The sequence below is a fragment of the Osmerus mordax genome, chromosome 17, assembly GCF_038355195.1.
Source record: "Osmerus mordax isolate fOsmMor3 chromosome 17, fOsmMor3.pri, whole genome shotgun sequence".
Classification (NCBI taxonomy): domain Eukaryota; kingdom Metazoa; phylum Chordata; class Actinopteri; order Osmeriformes; family Osmeridae; genus Osmerus; species Osmerus mordax.
In genome coordinates, this window is record NC_090066.1 from 6,203,463 (window position 1) to 6,223,671 (window position 20,209).

General features: G+C 46.6%; 2 protein-coding genes across 5 annotated transcripts in view; both read left to right on the forward strand.

Annotated features, from left to right (window-relative positions):
• Positions 1-12,642, forward strand: part of ppp1r12a (protein phosphatase 1, regulatory subunit 12A) — a 44,570-nt gene extending 31,928 nt beyond the window's left edge. For 2 of the 4 annotated variants that reach the window (XM_067254191.1, XM_067254194.1), the window contains 12 exons: positions 466-556; positions 1,206-1,388; positions 1,615-1,774; positions 2,487-2,608; positions 2,855-2,920; positions 5,104-5,120; positions 5,266-5,386; positions 5,662-5,766; positions 5,966-6,013; positions 7,361-7,411; positions 8,736-9,199; positions 10,716-10,777. In XM_067254191.1, the coding sequence (XP_067110292.1) occupies positions 466-556; positions 1,206-1,388; positions 1,615-1,774; positions 2,487-2,608; positions 2,855-2,920; positions 5,104-5,120; positions 5,266-5,386; positions 5,662-5,766; positions 5,966-6,013; positions 7,361-7,411; positions 8,736-8,873 (1,102 nt within the window). In that variant the 3' untranslated portion in view covers positions 8,874-9,199; positions 10,716-10,777. Of the gene's footprint in view, positions 1-465; positions 557-1,205; positions 1,389-1,614; positions 1,775-2,486; positions 2,609-2,854; positions 2,921-5,103; positions 5,121-5,265; positions 5,387-5,661; positions 5,767-5,965; positions 6,014-7,360; positions 7,412-8,735; positions 9,200-10,715 lie in introns of all 4 variants that reach the window. The other 2 variants (XM_067254192.1, XM_067254195.1) reach the window with 1 other exon arrangement.
• Positions 12,643-17,606: 4,964 nt separating this feature from the next.
• Positions 17,607-20,209, forward strand: part of pawr (PRKC, apoptosis, WT1, regulator) — a 28,583-nt gene continuing 25,980 nt past the window's right edge. Inside the window, exons 1-2 of the mRNA XM_067254991.1 lie at positions 17,607-17,677; positions 18,052-18,679. Coding sequence (XP_067111092.1) covers positions 18,092-18,679 — 588 coding nt within the window. The 5' untranslated portion in view covers positions 17,607-17,677; positions 18,052-18,091. The remainder of the gene's footprint in view (positions 17,678-18,051; positions 18,680-20,209) is intronic.

The window sequence follows — 20,209 nt, forward strand, 5'->3', positions numbered from 1 at the left end:
GGTTAAGAGTGTGTCTTCCTGTGTAGTCTGCACTGAAATAAGCCACCTGCCAGGGGTGGGGGCTGGAGAGAGTCATCTCTCTCTCCGCTCTGGTGAGTTCTCTCCTTATAAGGAAGATGGGTAGGAGCAGCCCGCTCCTCAAGGCCAAGGCTCGGCCCCCGAAGTGAACGAGTTCGTCTTTCTGTAGGGGGACGTAGACAACCTTTTCCATGGAAGAAACCAAAACAGCAACAACTCCTCGACCTTTTGCTCGTCCCAAGTGGATTCTGTTGCGTTATTATGTGTTATTAATGTGTCTGGTGGATACACAGTCCATGATAGAGAGCTCTGTCATTACATGGTCATTGTGAATGACCTTCAGGATCAATAAAGTGAATTGAATTGGAATCCAGTCCCAGCGTATGGCGCTCATATCAGCCGCGTGTCCAGGTGACTCCCCCTGACTGTGTTTTGTTCCTGGGGCAGATCGTACCTCACGCCTGTCCGAGACGAGGAGTCCGAGTCTCAGAGGAAGGCTCGCTCCAGGCAGGCCCGCCAGTCCAGGAGGTCCACCCAGGTCAGCCCCCCGCCTTCCCCTTGGACACACACATACACACACACACACACACATCGACAGACACTAACATGCAAGCACAGAAGCATCTCTACATGCTCTGTCGGTCAGCTGCCAACTGTACAACTGTAAACTTCCACTCCTGTAAAGGTGGTGGATTATAAATGTGAGCATCAACGATAGTTACCGCTGACTGTCACATTTCTTGCCGTAGTCCATTTTATCATGCTACTGAAACGCATAATGTTTACCATTCTTAGGTCTATATTTTACTGCTGAACTTTATTGGTTGTTCTTCCTTGGGTGTTAAGTTACAGTTTGTATAAACTAGGCACACATTCCTCACTGTGGCAGTGTTGTTATGAGTTGGTTGTTTACAAGCTGAGGGAAATGAAACTGTTCCTCGTCCTCGCTGAAACACTGAGACAACTAAATGTGGTTCAGCTTACACTTCCTATTAAATCGTTAAACTGTTTTTACAACAGAATAATGCTCACCGTGAAGGTCCTGAAACGAGTCATAAAAGCCACTGCGTAATTTACTGCAGACTGCCATTTTGTTGCTGAGCCCCTTGTGAGATTCAAAATGGCCAACCAGAAAGCAGCTCTGACTCCCCGGCGACTCGCCTCACTCCTGCCTTTTCCTCCTCCAGGGCGTGACCCTGACTGACCTCCAGGAGGCAGAGAAGACCATGGGGAGGAGCCGCCCCACACGGACCCGCGAGGAGGAGAAGGAGGAGAAGGAGAAACAGGACAAGGAGAAGCAGCAGGAGGAGAGGAAGGAGACTGAGACCAAGGAGGAGGACTACCGGTCGAGGTACCGCAGCCTGGAAGAGGTAGGTGTTCAAGCCTCTCAATCCCCTTTGGGAGAGACCACTCCCTCCGGGTCTCACTGAAGTGCCTAACCGTCAACCTCAAATCGGTGCAGTTGCCCAACCTCACTTGATGATCCACGCACACGAAAAAAAACCTGAAAGTGTCAGTGAGATGTTTGAACAGACGCGGGGTCAAGTCGCAGTACCAACCAGGCTGTCGTTTCCTCCCCTCTCTCTCTTGTTGCAGCCGTACCAGCGCTACCGCCCCTCCTCCACCTCCTCCACGGTCGGCACGACCGCCCCCTCCTCCAGCTCCTCCCTCAGCTCCTACAGCTCCCTCAACCGGCCCAACAGCCTGACGGGCATCACCTCCTCCTACAGCCGCGCCTCCAGGGACACGGAGAAAGGTGGGGAGAGCGCACGGAGAACGGGCCGGCCTCGCGCGTCTGTCTCGCTGTTTTTTTTTACTAGAACAGGATAATTGGAGTGAAGTGCTTTGATTTACATACCTCCTTGTTCGACTGTGCACCCATACGCGTGTACACACACACACAGTATTTGAATTCAACACCTGCCTTAGGACACAGCTTACATTGCAGCCTCGCCACAAAGCCAGGCAGGCACAGACAGGTTAAGCTGATCTCAAGCCCGTCTTGGCATGGATCCCCCACACCCAGGTTCACATGGAAACCGTGCCACCCTCGGCTCAGTCCCTCCGAGGGGAGAGGATTGGGTGGCTCTTAATCGAAATAGTTCTCTTGTGAGAGGGTAAACTCCCTGGGAAAGGCCTTGGTTCCATCCCAGAGCTAAAACACAATCCGCACTTTGTTTTCTCAGAGCCAAAGCTGTTTTCTTTGAACCCAGTCCAACTCAATTGTTACCCGAAGTTTGCCAACGAGTGCAGTCAAACAAACAAAAGGTTTATGCCAAATTTAAGATTCTGTAGATTTGGAAAATAATTGGTGCTCTTAAATGGTCATTTCATTTTATTTATTTGTCGTCACATTCCAGATTTGCCTTTGTGTGTTATTAAAAGGTCAAGGGCTGCTGTGTGGTTTGGGGGTAGGGGGTAGGGGGGGGTTCTGTGTGCGTGAGGCTCACCTGCTCTCTGTCTGACAGAGTCGGACAAGAAGGAGGAGGAGAAGGAGGGAGAGGACAGGTCCCAGCCCCGCTCCATACGGGATCGCCGGCGGCCCCGGGAGAAGAGGCGCTCCACCGGGGTCTCCTTCTGGACCCAAGATGTACGACACACACACACACACATCCTCACACACCCACACGCAGAAACGCACACATTCCAAATTGTAGAGCAAAAATGTGTATCTTTTTGCCGACACACAGATCAGTAAAGGCAAGAATAGAAACAGAGGGCATTATTGATTCAGCAGGTCAGGTAAGCGTAGCTGGATCGGAGGTACACCTGAGAGTAGCTGTTGCCCAGAACGGGGAGTGACCAGTGTGTGTGGGTGTGTCTCCTCCTATTCCAGAGTGATGAGAATGACCCAGACCAGCAGTCGGACTCGGAGGAGGGCAGCATCAAGAGCGAACCCCAGGTAGCATCACACTCCTCTCTCCTCCTTTTCTGTCTGCTCTCTCTCGCTCTCTCTCTCTCGCTAATTTTCTCTAACGCTCTTTAGCTCTCTTTAGCTCTCTCTCTAGGTCTTTCTCTCTAGCTCTTTCTCTCTCTCAAACACACACCTACATTCTCTGTGCCTAGTCATTCCTCTTTCTCTCTCAAACAAACAAACAAACAAACACACACACCTACATTCTCTGTGCCTAGTCATTCCTCTTTCTCTCTCAAACAAACTAACACACACACCTACATTCTCTGTGCCTAGTCATTCCTCTTTCTCTCTCAAACAAACAAACAAACACACCTACATTCTCTGTGCCTAGTCATTCCTCTTTCTCTCTCAAACAAACAAACAAACACACCTACATTCTCTGTGCCTAGTCATTCCTCTTTCTCTCTCAAACAAACAAACAAACACACCTACATTCTCTGTGCCTAGTCATTCCTCTTTCTCTCTCAAACAAACAAACAAACACACCTACATTCTCTGTGCCTAGTCATTCCTCTTTCTCTCTCAAACAAACAAACAAACACACCTACATTCTCTGTGCCTAGTCATTCCTCTTTCTCTCTCAAACAAACAAACAAACACACCTACATTCTCTGTGCCTAGTCATTCCTCTTTCTCTCTCAAACAAACAAACAAACAAACACACACACCTACATTCTCTGTGCCTAGTCATTCCTCTTTCTCTCTCAAACAAACAAACAAACAAACACACACACCTACATTCTCTGTGCCTAGTCATTTAGCCTAAGGGCAAAAGTATAGATAACAGGCAGATGAAAATGCATTGGAATTCAGAAATCCCCTGGCTTCACTGTAAGCTTTGACCCAACTTAGACTCCAGCTGCTGCTCTCTCCCCTCCTGCCTCTCCCACCTAGGATAGTCAAGGCCAAACAAGTACAAATTTGCTTTCATTTGTCCTATTTTGGCCTGCTTTCCTTGGTACAGTAAAGAAACAAGACCTTTTCCCTCTTTCCCTCCCTCTGTTCCCCCCCCCCCCCCCCCCCCCCCCGTGCTGACTTTGGACGTAATTATCCCCCCTCCTTCTCTATCTTCCTGTGATTGTCCTGTTGCTAAGGTGACCTTGCAAACCACAAGCAGTCTAGCCTGCAGTCCAGTGAATTCCAAAACAAGGCTGCCACGTGAGGGAAATGTGGATCACTGGTGTCAAAGTACATGTGAGCTTTAGTTTGAACCTCAGTCACTTGAAATATTAAGAGCAATTGTTTAACACTCCACAATACATTAAGGAAACAAGGACAAGGGAGCATACAAAAAAAACTCAACTTTATGCCAAGCCTTTTGAAAAACTGTTACTTAGATGGCAAACAGCCTGGCGATTGTCGAAGCCATGTTTCTGCGGGTTTGACATCTTGGAGGGTTCTAATACAGTAGGTCTAGATTAGTAGGAAAAGCATCCTATGATCTTAGAAGACCTCCAGATCCACCACAGGATGGATTCCTAACCCGAGCTGGGCCAGAGCCTGCTTGGTGTCTGGAAGGAGAGGCCCTCAGACAGAGGCACTTGGCTCCAGATCACACAGTAGGTGGAGGGGCGCTGGGTTCTGACAGCCAGCAGGCCTCTTTGTTGTTGGGCAGCCCACATGGGCGGGGCCAGAGCGGAAGACAAAATAGGAAACGGCCCATTAGCCGTGCGTGGATAGGAACAAACTCAGGCTATTCCCCTCTCGGCAGCTGATATTAGACAGGCTCTAAGTGTACAGTATCCTGGAAGAGGTCACACTAACAACTACTCAAACTGTTCATTCATCATTAGACTTGACAGGAAGGAGAATGGGGTGGGGCGTCTACATTCATGGTCCTATTGGCAGAACCTCCCTTCAGTCCCTTGTTCACTGTGTAAATAACTCGGTTTCACATTTGTGAAAACCGGGTACGCTCAGAACATTCATTTGTTTTGTGCACATCTTTTGCTGCAAGTGATCACACAGATGCACTTGTAGGCTTCAGTTCATGTAGAGCAGAACAACCCCTCGCATGCACACTCATTGAGAATCTACATTCCAGACCTCGGCCTGTCTAGACACCAGAAAGACTCAAGTGCACTCAATATGTCGTGGACTTTCAAGTGTTTAGACAACAGGGAAAGACATTACAATTCACTCACTCACTGTGTTGCTTTCTTTTACAGAGTGACCGACTGTCCAGGTATGTTTCAAATTACACACACACACACAAGCATCCTATTTACCCAACGCACTGAGCCACTTCAGACAATGACCACACTTTCCAAGCCCTGGGTAAATGTTCGCTGCGTGTAATGAGACTCGGTGACGGTGTTCGTTTCCCCCAGGAACGAGAGCAGCACCTCGTCCTCTGACCGCTACGACGCCCTGGGTAGCCGTGGCTACGGCGAGGGGCGGAGGCCGTACTCCAGCAGACTGGACAGAGATGATGCCACTGACTACAAGAAGGTACCACAGCTCCTAACAGGCTCCCCTTTCACAAATCTCAATTCCACAACGCCTGACTTAACCCCCTCATGCCCTCGTAATGTGAGGTTTCCGAATGCAATATGTTGACTCCCCTTGGGCTGTTGCAGTATGGTATTGTCATCCCTATGGCCTTTAGTGAGCTCTTATCTCGTAAGAGGTGTTTTGGGACACGGCGTGTCGACAGACCCAGGTGGTATGTTTGTGCCATCCTGGTCCCGCGGTGCTGTATGGACTGACACACTCGTCTCTTCCAGCTTTATGAGCAGATACTAGCTGAGAATGAGAAGCTGAAGGCCCAGTTACGTGACACCGACCTGGAGCTGACAGACCTGAAGCTACAGCTGGAGAAGGCCACACAGGTGGGCTTGGGGTGTGGGGATGGCTGCTAAGGGGTTTAGGGTAGTGGGGGCTGGTTGGCTGGGGGGGAGGAGGGGGAGGAGGTAAGACTCTTACTGTTACCTCCTGTATTACATGAGAGGCTGCAGGGAGGGGAATGTCAACCTCCGTGTGCGCTGCCTGCCTGTCAGCTGTGTGACTCTGCGGCTGTTTGTGTTTCAGAGGCAGGAGCGCTTCGCTGATCGCTCACAGCTCGAGAAGGAGAAAAGGGTAACTACTCTCTCTTTGCTTTTGCCGTAATGTTACACTACTTACTGCCTGTTTTAATTAAAGAGCAACAGTTCTTGTTATTCCAAAGTGTTCATTACCTCCTCAAAACAATTGCCTTTTTTTTTGTACTTGAAGCGATACTTTTCTAATCTAAACGAGCAAAGTAGCATTCCCCGCACATGTGTGGAATGGCGTACAGTTGAAGCTAACAAAGTGGTAACACATGCTAACTGGTTTATGTCTGAAGGTTACGAGCAGGCCCCAATTTCAGCTGGGTGGTGGTATGGTCTAACAAAGTCTTATCCTCCTAGTGCTCTGCCACTGCTGCTGGCTGCTGTCACACCATCTCCTCTAGTTCCCCCCCTGTGGGGGTGGGGGAGGGGGCTCTCCGCCCCTCAAAGCACCAAGCTCTCCTTCTCTCACCTGTTTTTGAACCTTCTAGCCAGCGTGTGGTCACCCCTTATCAAGTATTGTCATGTGTAGTAGTGTGTGTTGTGCAGTCTGTGTAATCTGTGCGTGACAGGATGATGGTCTGTGTTTGTCCTGGAAGTTTTAAGTGTGTGTGTGTGGGGGTTCTTCTGCATGTGCTTGTACATGACATTGCTCACTCGCATTTCGAGGCACTTTCATTGTCATCACGCCGGCGGCCTTTCGGGCAACGTTGCGTCGTCGACCATGGGAACACGACGCAAACGTCCCGAAGCGAACCTTCTCACCAGGTCATGTCCTGTAATGATTGGCTCTTCTCCCGTCCGTGGCGCTAGTGTGTGGAAATTCCCAGTGTTAACCAAACCGTAGCCCTCCCTCCCCAGCTCTGATCCCAGGTCACAGCAAACATTCCCCTCACTACATGGGGCTCCCAGATGAGGGGGACTGCTTCTGGTTAACCCCTCGCTGCCCCTCGTTTCCCTTCCAGTGGCGTCATGAACACATCCCATTAACCTCTCAGTTCATTCCACCTCATCCAACGTTTCATCCCTTTTTTTTTTTTTTGTATTTTGTAACGCCCTCATCCCGCGACCCCCGCCTCTAACAGTAACCCCCATCAGGCAGATCGATGTACACGGCTAGGTTCCGTAGGCGGGAATGTTCCGCCGTCCTCTCCCACGGCCGTGGCTTGATGATGCCTCACGGTCATGCGTGTGGTCACGCGTGTGTGTGTGTCCTCCGCTCCATCCTCCACCCTCTCTCTCACCCGTCTCTCTCTTCTATGCGGAGCAGAACTGGGGTTGCGTGTTACACGTGTCTGTTTTTGTTGTTGTTGTTGTTGTTGTTGTTGTTTTTTCTCTCATCAACCTTGCACGCACACCCCTGGTCTGACTGCTGTCTGTCCCTTCTCCCCTCCAGGACAGAAGAGTTCTAGAAAGGAAGATCTCTGAGATGGAGGAGGAACTCAAGGTACACCACCCCTCCTCACCCACCCCTCAGGGGGAGACACATGAGTTTGGGGCAGTTTTTGGTTGGGAATTGGTGCCTAGTGATTGGGATCTTACCTCAAGATATCACATTAGTATTGGTCTGACCGGTAGCTAGAGCATGGCATGACAGGTTAGATGGGAGTGTATTTGGTCTTGTCTAGTTAGCGGGTTCTACCATGCTAATTCTCCAGTGTACTCATGAAACCAGAGGGCAAAGAGCAGCTGACGAGAATTCACGTGATCGTGTAGAGTTTGTTGTACTGAAAGGATCACCTCTCTGGGTCTCTCGAGCACCGTCACACCTATCTGCTACCATGGCCCAAGTCTCATATTCCCCAGGGGTCACGGTTAAGTCTTCTGTGGTCAAGTTTGAGTTCCAGGACCAGGTAGCATCTCTCGTTCCAACTCAGTGCAGCAACTCCTGGAGTGACGTCCTGTTCAAGGTTGTTGTTTTCTGGGGGGGGGTGGGGGGTGGGGGGATAAACACACAAATCCACCACGTGCTCCTCCCAGTACTGAGCCTGAATGTGGGTGTCTTCTTTCTAGGTCATGGACAGCTGTGTGATCATGTCTCCCTCTTGTCTCTCATTGTGCTCTAGTTTGCTACTGTAGATTCCCATCTCGCCCACATGCCGACCTGGAGAGCTCGTGTCATTCCTCCTGTGCCGAATATCTGTCCCCATTTCCTAACAATCTCCTTTTCCCTCTTTCTTTCTTTTTTTTTTTTTTCTCCCCCCTTCTATTCATTCCCTCTCTACCATGTTGTCCTTTTCGAATTCCTTCTTTCCTTTTTCTGTCCTGGTTCCTTTTGTGGTTCACTTCCATTCTCCTGTCTGTCTCCTTTACGGCTTCTGTCTGTCTCCATCCCTTCTGTCTCCATCCCTTCCTTCTGTCTGTCTCCATCCCTTCCTTCTGTCTGTCTCCATCCCTTCCTTCTGTCTGTCTCCATCCCTTCTTTCTGTCTGTCTCCATCCCTTCTTTCTGTCTGTCTCCATCCCTTCTGTCTGTCTCCATCCCTTCCTTCTTTCTGTCTGTCTCCATCCCTTCCTTCTTTCTGTCTGTCTCCATCCCTTCCTTCTTTCTGTCTGTCTCCATCCCTTCCTTCTTTCTGTCTGTCTCCATCCCTTCCTTCTGTCTGTCTCCATCCCTTCCTTCTTTCTGTCTGTCTCCATCCCTTCCTTCTTTCTGTCTGTCTCCATCCCTTCCTTCTGTCTGTCTGTCTCCATCCCTTCCTTCTGTCTGTCTGTCTCCATCCCTTCCTTCCGTCTGTCTGTCTCCCTCTCTGTGTTATGGTTTTCCTGCAGAACCTCCCCCAAGTAAAGCAGGTCCAGGCCTTGAGGCAGGTTAAGGAGCGGCTGCAGGCTGAGAACCGGGCCCTGGCCCGCGTGGTTGCCAAGCTGTCCGAGTCCGCCTGCAGCCACCTGCCTGCCGTTGACCTGTAGCGCCCCCCCTCTCCTCCCAACACGACCACCACCTCACCACCACCACCACTTCCCTCAACCCCTTCTCATGCTCTCCATCCGTGCTCCGCCCCACGCCCATAGACAGGCAGGTGCCCCCAGAGCCACCTCGACACCACCAGGTTTTACCACTCTGACCCCCCCCCCTCCCCTCCGTTCTTCTGCCTCCCCTGGCCTCACCATTTTTACAATGGGGAGTGTGATTTGTTTTTTGGACCGGGCACTTTCCTTTTTTAGTACACCTTTTTAAGAACAGAAAGATTGAGCCCTTTTTTTCCACTTGGGATTTTCATCTAATTTTAAGTCAGGTGAGTACCAGTTGTTTAATAAGCAAGTGGTACTAAACAATGGTCACATCTGTCTTTTTGCAGCTGATTTCCAGCAGTCTGTTATTAATAATTCCGATGTGCTTTAAAGGAAAGTGTCCCCTTTTCTGTTCTGTCCCCAAAGTGTGCCGTCTTGAAGCCTTGATCCAGGGAGTGCAGTTGTGGAGTTTGGCTTGTCTTGGCTTCTTTGCATGACATGGCTTTTTCTTTTGGCGCCAAAATGGTGGCCATTTTTCGGGGGGCGGGGGGGGGGGGACGCGGTTTCTTTCCTCCTCGACTCTTTCCCCTGTCCCTCCCCTTCGTTTGATTTCCCCCTTCTTGAGATGACATCAACCCAGCCTCGGCTCAATGGCTGTGTGCTTCTACAGCTGCACTGACGGGAGCCAGGTACTAGCTACTGGAGTTACTTGTTTGATCGACATGTAGTACAAATACACCTTGTCCCAGAAGGCACTTGCTCTCTATTCTGGGGTTCCTATTGGTTCTATTGGGTGATCCTGAAGTGAATTGAGGCCTGGTTGGTTGATTGTCATTCGTATCAGAGTTTTGACTCTTGTTGTTACTCCCTGGACTGTTATTGTACATGTTAGTGTATCAGAGGGAGATATGTTTATACCATGATGGAGGACGTCATGTGTGGTTACTCAGGACAATCCTCATCTGCATGGCTTTACAGAAACTTCCAACTCAATGTGTTAAAACTAGGCTCTTTATTACAGAGCTCTTTTGTAATATTGTCTCAAAAAGGTGGAGTTCTGGGTTTTTGGTGCGTTTATGTGGGATAATAATTAAGCATTAAGCTTTTATAAAGTAATGTATAATTGCCTCAGTTACAGCAGATTTCAACAAGTTGCTGTGGGTAAATGTTTCACAATGGCTCACTGCAGGCGAACCACTAGAATCAAGCATTTTCACTTTAGGCACCGCTTTCAAAGCAAAATGGTAATGAGTTCAAAGTGAACTGCACCCGAAGCTCTGACCAACGTGACAGCCACCTCTGCAAGTCTACATTCCTGTAGGGTACACAGCACCACAGGTGCAGCGTAGGATACAGCAGTTTGTTTTTGTCCCCCTCTCATGCATTGGAGCCCTGTATGCGTCGGAACAAAGGAAAGCCTGTTTGTTCTGCCGGGTTTGTACTGTGCTGTATTGGAGAGACTTTGTTTCCTGGATGCAAGTGTGTAGCCATTCTTGTTCTGCATGGCTAATTTAGCTGACATTTTGGACTGTGGTGTGTGTGCCTGCTCACTTTCTCGTGTGAGAACATTTACGTGACGAGAAAGAATTGTTACAAATAAATAAACCGAAATCAAATATGTTTGAGAGAAACTTGTGTGGCTTGTTGGAACAGCTGACATGCATACATGCTGCCATTAACAAGTTTGGAGAACCAGACTGACTGGTTCCAACAGCTCCTCCAATGTGTCTGTCGTGACTCGTCTAACCCAACTCTTTCCCTCTTCCCTGTTTCTCTCGTGTCGTTTGTTCTCTCTTTCAGACACTACCAGACTTGAAAGCAGACAACCAGAGACTAAAGGATGAGAATGGAGCCCTCATTCGCGTCATTAGCAAGCTTTCCAAGTAGAGCCCCCCCCTGCGCCCCTCCATCCTGTGCCCCGCGCCACCTCCCTCATGGCAGTGACTCATGGAATTGCACATTTAGATATTAATTGCAACAGACATCAGAAACAAGAACTCCCCCATCTCCTTCCTCTATCCCTCCCTCGTCCTCCACTGCCCCTATCCGTTCCCCAACCATCCATCCTTCTCCCCCACCACCACCACCATTGTAGACGCCTTCGAGGTAATTTTCCACTTGATTCAATGGTTACTGGTCCAGATCCGGGATCACAGTTTACACAGCAGATGAAATGGGGATTGTGAAACGGCGTTATGGACGGGGAAGCCTCAAAAAAAAAAAAAAAAAAAAAAAAAAAACTATTTAACCATGAAGCCTTAGTTTGTACATATAAAACAACACTTGCACCAATCTCTCAGCTGTCACAGGGACAGTTATTATACCAACACCAGATTTTATTTGTGCCACACTCTCTTATTCAATGTGATTTCTTCTTATTCCCCCTTACACCTATCCTCTACCTGCATAGACGTGTGGTGCAATGTGCAGTTTCCTCCTCCCTCTCTAAGTGCCAGAAGTCACCCTCCTTATGAAGGCTCTGTCTCCCAGCAGATGACTTCTCAGCTGTACACCTAGTCGTGGAGGAGAACTCTCCCTTCACACACACACACACACACACACGCTGCCCTAATACTCTCATCCCTTTCACCTTTCAAGTACCACAGGCACGCCCCCCCCCCCCCCCCCCCCCCTTTCTCCTTCTTAACCATGCCACCCACCCTCCCTCCATTTCTGAACCTTTGTGTGTCTTCCTCAAAGAGGGAAATGGAATTCTCGATTTATACAGATCATGGTGGACTTGGTGGAATTTAAGCTTTCACTGTATGTGCAATATGCATTTATTTCTTATAAAAAATAATGCTTTAATGATGAGTCCATCACTAGTAGAACTTTCACTTCTCTTCCGCCTCTCCATCACCCATCCTTGCTTTCCCCCTTCCCCCTCTTTTTTTGTTGTTGCTTTCTTTAAGTTTGTAGTGTAGTCAATGGTTTATACTCTGTAATCCTCACTTCGTTTTAGCAGGTACTGAGTGATGCTGTATATACCTGTATGTATTGTTTGAGCCCAGCACATGGCATGCGTTAACGGTTCCCGCCTGTTACTATTAAAAATATACAAACTCCAGAGGACAAAAAAAAAGGTGTGTTTTAGCTATTTTTCTTCCTTTTATAGTCTAAAGACATTGGATGACAGTAGGGCCACTCTTAAAGGAGTTGGCTGGCAGTGTTCAGTGATTCTTTTCTCTCCAGTTTTAAAAGTGTTCACGATAATTGTGAGATAAGAATAATATAATTGCTTCACTACATTTCACACATTGTATTCAGTATCTTTGGAAGAGTGCTGTTCATTTTCTTTCCTTTTTTTCTTTTTTTTAAGCTGTAGTGTTAGCCAAGATTTTGTCACTAAAATATCTTTAGGTATCGCTAACCCAGTCTTCTTATGATGTCTATATGCACTGTCAATGCCATGTGAGGAGTCTGGATGGCAGGTTCAGCTAAGTTGCCACCTTCAAAATAAAAGTCCATGCATCAGAAACAGTTTATGCATTTCAGTGGCCTTTTAAAGAAATACTGTAGGAAAGAGTCACTGTAGATGGACTGTTGGCCATCTCCTCTTTTGGTTTCGATTTTATTTGACTTTTTTTCTTTTCTCGTTGATATTTTTTTTTCTTTTTAAATGTCCTGTCATCTTGTAAAATAGGTGTGTGTGGCTTCATACATGCAAGCTGTGCTGTGACTACCAACCACTGAAGAGTTCATTAAAAATAAACTTGTACATTGTAAAGACCTTGTTGTTTTTGTATTCATGTCATAGTTTTTTTTATTTGTATTTCCTCAAGTGAGAACGCCTGGACGAGAAGTATGACTTCTAGGAAGTAACATACCTGAATTCAGTGTTCTGCCACTAGATGGTGCACATTTTTATTCCATCGTATTTACTAAGTATTTCTTTTAACATGCTGAGCATGAATTCTTCATTTTTCTGTATTAGCAGGCTGCAACTGTGAATTTAAGACTTGTTTCAACACGATGATGCTAGCGGGTATTATGACATTGATTTATTAGTAAGACAGTTTAGGTACGTTAAACCTACCCTGACTGGTTCTAACCAGTTGTTTTAACCACTATAACCATGAGTAAAATGCTGTTTGTTCTGTATGTATGGCCTAGTTTAGAACAATGACTACTAAATGTAAAGGCGGTAAATCGACGACAAAAACACACTTCGTCAAACCTGTGGGACTGGGTGATTGCTGCTGCATGCTGGTAGCAAAACAAGCCTGTGTTTGTTGTTTTCTCTGCTTTCCCATTCCTCTCTGAAATCACTGCAGCGATAACGGTGTGAGGCAAAATGTGTCCCCCACCCATGGTTAGGTACAAAACAGGCTTCAATAAACACACCTTCTGCTCACAGTCTAACACGGAGAATACCCAAAGCAATGTGGGAAAGACGGAATCAACTACCACCTGTACCTAAAGTGCTTTGAGCTCATACGATCTGTGTGCTACTAAGCTCGTTCTAGAGACTGGTTTCATCAAGCTTCATGGCCCATTCCAACCACCTTCTGAGACACTGGGTATAAGTGGGTGGTATGTGTTAGAGCTGTGATGGCCCAGAGTCATGCAAAATGGGTTATATTTTCCATATGTGTTTTTTGCTCAATGGTGGCTCACTATAGTAGTCGTACTATCAGTCTGGTTAATGTTTCATGTTGACACGCAAATTCCTGTGCTGCAACCTCAAGCATATTGTCTTCATCAGAGCTTTGACCAGAGTTAATGGGAAAAAGATCAGCTGGACAGCTTCCCAGACATAAAAATGGCTGCAAATGATTATAGAAGCTAATGGATTAAATACTTGAGGCCTATTCGTGGTTTCCCCCTGTATTATAAGAGGATATGTTGGGTCTGTTGGTCATAATGTTGCTGAGTGCATGTATTTTTTATAGGTGTATGTATTTTCTTGTTGGAATATAGACATTTGTAGTTTCAATACCTGTGTATCCTTGTGTGAATGCTCCTGTGATGCACAAAGACCAGGCCTTGCTCCCACAGCTCAAAGGCCTATGAGGTCTGAGTTCTGTTTCAACCTCCCCTTCTGACCGCTCTGGCCCAGGCTCGATATTAGTTCAGTGAAGCACAAAGAAATGTGGAACATTCCCCCAAATAAGTTTCACCGGGGCTTAGACTCATGATTGGTGACTGACAACGGTCCTACCCGGAGATGCGCTGCTGTGCTTCTCTGGGTTTTAAATCCTTCAGAGAGGGGGGAATAAGAGCTCAGCAGCTCCTGTCTCTTTCTCACACACACACACACACGATCCCCTCTCATTCTTTCCACCGCTGTGGCCTAATCTCCCTCTCTTCCCTCCTGTCGTACTGTGCTGAAGCTGCAGTGTGTGGTGAGCTAATGGCAGAGCAGCTGACAGCACAAAGCTAGACCCCATTTCATGTCTCTCTCTATCTCTTGTCACACAAACTCTCTCATTCACACACTTATTTGTGTACTAGTTAAACAAAGCACTTTTTGCTTGAAAGAGTTGTTGGGCTTAAATATGAGTTACTCCCATTATGACACGTTCACCACGGGTTGAGAAGGCAGCTTATAGGGAGGAAAACTGCTTGTCTCTTCTGACACAGCAGAAAAACAACATTATCATAGGATGCAGTTATACACTAGAAGCAATGAACAATTGTGGTTATGTCACCATGGTAGTTGCAAAGCAAGTTATTCATTCCATCTGCCTCCTAGAGGTGTCAGCTGGGGAGCAGAATTTCAGCTGGTGCGGTAGACCTCAAATACTCATACCCAATTTACAGTAAGAATATTTGATTCATACGTTTAACTGTCAGCTTAGGGATGCTACAGTTGCAGCATCTGACACAACAATTAAGTTGTGAAATGTCAGTTACATTTTAATCATCCAATCAGCATTCAGAGAGGGAGTGAGAGAGATGCTGACTCAGGAATGCAGAACATAGCCTGGGCTTGAGAACAGGTTGGCTTGCTGGCCCACTTAGTCACCCGCCATGCCATGCCCACCAGATGGCACACCACAGATGGCATGGGCAGCCATTGGGGGGCACAGCATGGGTAAGGGACATACTGTGCTGACAGTGAGAGAGGACTTCATGAAGCTAATGCCCACATCACCAGAGCGGCGAGAGGGTCAAACACTGGATGCCTTTTTTCTTATTAATGAGCAACAGTCTTTTTGGTCTGTTATAGCGTGGAAGTCACTTTGGATAAAAGTGTCTGCTAAATGAATACATGTAAATGTAAGTAAACAAATCCCACCAAGCCTACAGAAAGGAATCTAGAGAACTCTCTTCAGGTTGTGACTTCTGGTCTATTGTGTCCCCTGCAGAATACAAAAAGTAAACCATATCTGTTTGAATCTCTGACCTTTTTTTTTACCTGTTTCTGTCTCTCCCTTTCTCTATCTCTCTCTGGCTCCTGCTAGTCCTCTGTGTCTCTATCTCTCTCTGGCTCCTGCTAGTCCTCCGTGTCTTTCTCTATCTCTCTCTGGCTCCTGCTAGTCCTCCGTGTCTTTCTCTATCTCTCTCTGGCTCCTGCTAGTCCTCCGTGTTGAAGCCCTCCTGCATCAAGTCTTGTGTTTTCATCCAGTGGCCAAACTCAGACAGACATTCCTTTTGGAGACTGAATCCCCCTGTACCTCAGCCGGTATGTCCAGCACACTCACTGGGCCTCAAGAGGCTGCCTGAGTGATCCTTATCTCACAGTCACCACACAGCTGTTGGACAAGCAATTGTTTGAAGAAACCAAGTTTAAGCGTAACATTGAACATAATACATCTGTTTTCAACATCTGGATTAAGCATTTTCCATAGAGATTCTCCATTGAGATGTATTTTTCATCCAAGACTACAGTTGATTTGTGTTCGAAGACAACCCCTCTGACCCAAATGGATAGAAATGCGGTGGGGTGTCTGGGACAATATCATCACTGAATATATTTTCATGGAGAGTTGAGCACTGCATCAGTTCATATAAAAGGCTGTCTGAGATACAACAACAAAAAGATCATTTTCATTTTATTGGCCATCTTGTGGCTTTATGGTGAAAGCATACCTGCGGGATGAATGAAAAACTGTTAACATAAGAGAAAACATGACACAATGTTATGTTTAATATCAGTTTGAGGCTGCCGAGCATTAACATTTTACGGTTGGCTTCTCTTTTTTATCTGACCACTTATGTACATTGTGGGCTGTGAGTAAAGAGGAGGAAGAACTGATCGGGGGAATTTATTGAAAGAAGCCAGACTGTTTTTAGTGAGGGTCTTGAACCTTTAAAGATAAGACACGTTTTCAGAAATGGGAGGGAAGGCTTCTCCTGTCTCCCATTGGAAATGTGTTCATGGAATGCTGCTAAGTGGGATTTGGTTGAAAGTAACAGGGAGTTTGTGTTGGCATGGAGACTTGGAGAAAACCCATTGTGTCCTGTCCTTCTTTCTTCCACCCCAAAACCGACGTAAACATGCTAAATATGCAGCAGTTTGACCTCACCCTTAAGATCAGGAGCTATGTTTAGACCAGGCGTTTAAGTGTCCTCCTTGGTATATTTCTCCTTTATCTCTGACGTTTGACGACAATGAACAGTGATTTGTAAAGTGCACTTTTGTGTCGATATGACCAATTCCTGTTGGAAACCCACTTGATAACATTGCAAGACTGAGTAGATATGTGGAGGGCTAAGTAAGAAACTTAAAGTTTCAATTGCAGGGCACACCGGTTCTCATGCTAGTCTCTATACCATTGGAGTAATATTGTAGGGTCCTGAAACCAAAGTCTAGAGTGAAATGGTACAGAACACACTTGGATGGCAAGCAAGTTATTACAGTGGAGCTCTGCATCCATGCACAGCACACAGCAGGATATTACCTTGACCAGGGTGTAGCCTATGGATCATTAAACATGGAAAGCCTATAATTAGCAGCTAACGTTTGCACTCTGAAAGTAAAACTGAGGTTGGGTTATGCTTCTGACATGTTTTATGAAACAACAAGCGTGCTAATAAGGATGATGCACGGGTTCTTCAAAGTTTATAATTTGTCAAATTTTACACGAGTTCGGGGGAACATGCCAAACCACGACTATTTGTTTTTGTTTCCCCATTCATCAAGGGATTTTAACCAGGCTATCATGGAAGGTCATATGCTCCTTTCAGTTTTATTTTTGATTTTCGTTTCATCCAGCCATTACAGAAAGCGTTGTAAATGTACACAAAGTCCTAGATCGTGGAGGCAGCATTGGTCTTTGCTATTGAGATGATCACTTCTGTGTTCACCTCTAAGCTCCCGTGGGCCGGCCTTGGTGACTCATTCACCGCATAAAGAAGCTCCGTGGGAGCTGCGTGGGATTGCGCATGTCATCAACAAACTGTAGCCTACCTCAAAATAAATGTTCGATTCCAACTCAACATAAAACTGATATTGCCTCTGTAAATAATGCGAAAGGCATTCAGGATGCTCAAAAAATGTACAATTGAAAGAAAAGTAGACAGATTATGAAACCAAGCAGATAAACTGGCAGCTAAGAAGTATCTGTAAACAACCCTTGATAAAATATACTGCATTAGGCTGACCTTGGATTTAATTTTCATTCCCCTACGTGTTAGTATGGACATCGATTGTATTCGTACCTACTCGTGTGTCCTCGGAAAGCCCAGAGCGCGAGAAAGTGGGCAGAACGCTGTTCTCTGTTGCGTGTGACTAATCGAGCTTCCCTGTGAAGTAGCATTCAATTCATACCAACCGTCTGTTCACCTGAGAGATCGAAAGCGTTGTAAAAGAGCAGGTGAGTAACTCCAGTGGTAATTTAGATTTAAGTCGACTACTTGTCTGAACGTTAGTTTTAAACACAGTAAAACTTCTGGACATCTGAGTGCTGACAGCGCTGAAGTTCCTTTAGATGTGAGTGTTGTAACTTTCTAACGAAGTTCGGTTTTAATGAGACCTGCTAAATCTTTATATCCTATCAGTGTGACTGAAAGACACATTTTGTAAACATTAATACAACATTCGGTACAATTTATGGGAAGTAAAACATTTAGTTAACATTCTGCATTTATCCAATTTAAATGTAATTGTTCTCACCTGTCTAGTGGTGGTGTAGGAGTAGGCTACTATTGAACACTGAATACTATTAAATCAACAAAAAAACTTTTCCAGGTGAACCCCATTGGTGAGAACAAACGTGCAAAAAAGGATCATGGCAACGGGGGGATTTAAATCTGCACCGACAGACTTTTTAGAAGAATGGAAGGCTAAACGGGAGAAAATGAGGGCGAAAATGCTTGTGGACATAGCCGCGGCCACTGGCGCGTGTGCTGGTAACGTGGCTGCCACTCCATCTCTTGGGACAGGCAACAGCAACAAAAGTGAGACGCGCAGTGCCGCTCAGAGCACCGAACTGAACAACAACGCCAACATTGATCGCGGGGGCTCTGTTCCCGTTAACTGCCTGACATCCTCTCCAATGGCACGCTCATCATCGTCCTCGGCCTTGAAGAGACCCGAGGACGACCTGCAGCCCACCACACCAGCACCCAAAGGAGCGGACAACCAGGGAAGTAACTTGAAGAAGACACCTCAGCCGGAGAAAGTTCCTTGTGCCTCTCAAGATTCCAGCCCCACTGCTGTCTCTAATGACAGTGACAAAGAAAGCACGTCACCTGGCAAAGGCAAGGAGAAGAAGAATAGTGGTCCAAGCTCCAGGAAGGGGAAAGGGCAGATCGAGAAGAGGAAGTTGAGAGAGAAGCGCCGATCAACTGGTGTTGTCAGCATACCATCTAACGAGGTAAGTCCGCTGTCAATCAAACTTAAGTTTGTTTACATGCAGTAAACTCTACATTAAATAAGGACTTTATATGAACAAAGGTTTGGCACATATGTTAATCATTCTACCTTTATCTTTATTATTATTCAAAGGCAATTCGAACTCGATTCACTTATACTTAATTCAATACTGACTGTATAATAAAGAATAAAAAATAAAAATAAATGTATGCCATCACCCCAATTTAAATGAAAACTAACAGTTGGCACACATGAACACAGCCAGCACCACAATTGAATGATTGCAAGTGTTGGGGGAGGTGGTGTTATGTCATTAAAATAATTTCACAGCCAAGGCTGGGTGCAGAATGAAACCAGAACAATGCCAAACATCACCTCCAGACAGGCCCTTGCTGCAGCCTGCTGTGAACCTTCCACTTCGGCAGTTTGGCAATTGATTCGTACATGAACAGACCTAGTTTTATGATGTGGCTCTGGCTTTTTTTGCCTTGGGGTCGCCTAGAAAAGGAAACTCGTATCCAAACACACTCGCACATTCACACACACTGTATGCCAGCCACCCAGATCCTGTGAGTTTCACTTGGAGGTTGACCAGTGTCTGAGTTGGCGTGCATCATCCTGTTATTAAGCTCTCTGCCGTGCCAGAACAAAGTAGTATGAGAACTGGTCATAAGCCAGGTGGTAATGCTAGGTTTCAGCACGGCGGGAGGCAATTCAAATATGTCCGATCATGCCCCATGATCTCCCACTGGCTCGTTCGGGGAGGAATGAGGAATGTAACATTTTCTGGGTAACATATTTATTGCTGTGGTTGATTTCATTCCACTTTCCGCCAGTGTTCCAAACCTACACAAGGGCAAACACTATGATGGCTGCCCATGTGATTGGATCCACTTCACACAAGTCCCCTGGCGTCCTGAATGTGGTTGAATAGGTGTGAATAGGTACGCCTGGGTAATCTCTCCTGCTTGTTCTCAGGCTACAATAGCCTCTTGAAGGGGGCTTTTCAGAGAAATGGGGAACCCAATAACCCTGACTGTGGTTACGATGGGCTGATAATGGCTTCACGCTTAACTGAAGAATACACTCCAGGTGGGTCTGGGCGGTGTCAGTCAGGACCACCTCCCTACATTCCAGACAGGTGTCACCTTACGCCCTGCCCTGTGGTAGAGCGAGGGGTGTGTCTGTACTGATGGACCTGAACTTTTGTGTGTGTGTTTTAAGAGAAATGCTGAGGCTGTTATTCTTCACATGCAAAATATTATAGTGTGCACACAGGATGAACCAGTATCTTTATTTTCAGCTATAATCTTGCCAATTTCTGTGCATTACATGTTATCGCCGTGGCACAGAATTCCAGCCACAATAGAGTTGTGAGCCCATTTATTATGAATATGTTCTTTTAAAGGATTATTTGCCTGACCTTACAATTTATGCATGGTGCTCTGAGCATGCGTCTGTGGAGTGTGTGTGTTTCCTGGTGTATGTATGTGTGCATATTTACTGAACACTCTGAGCTTGTCAGGTGTGT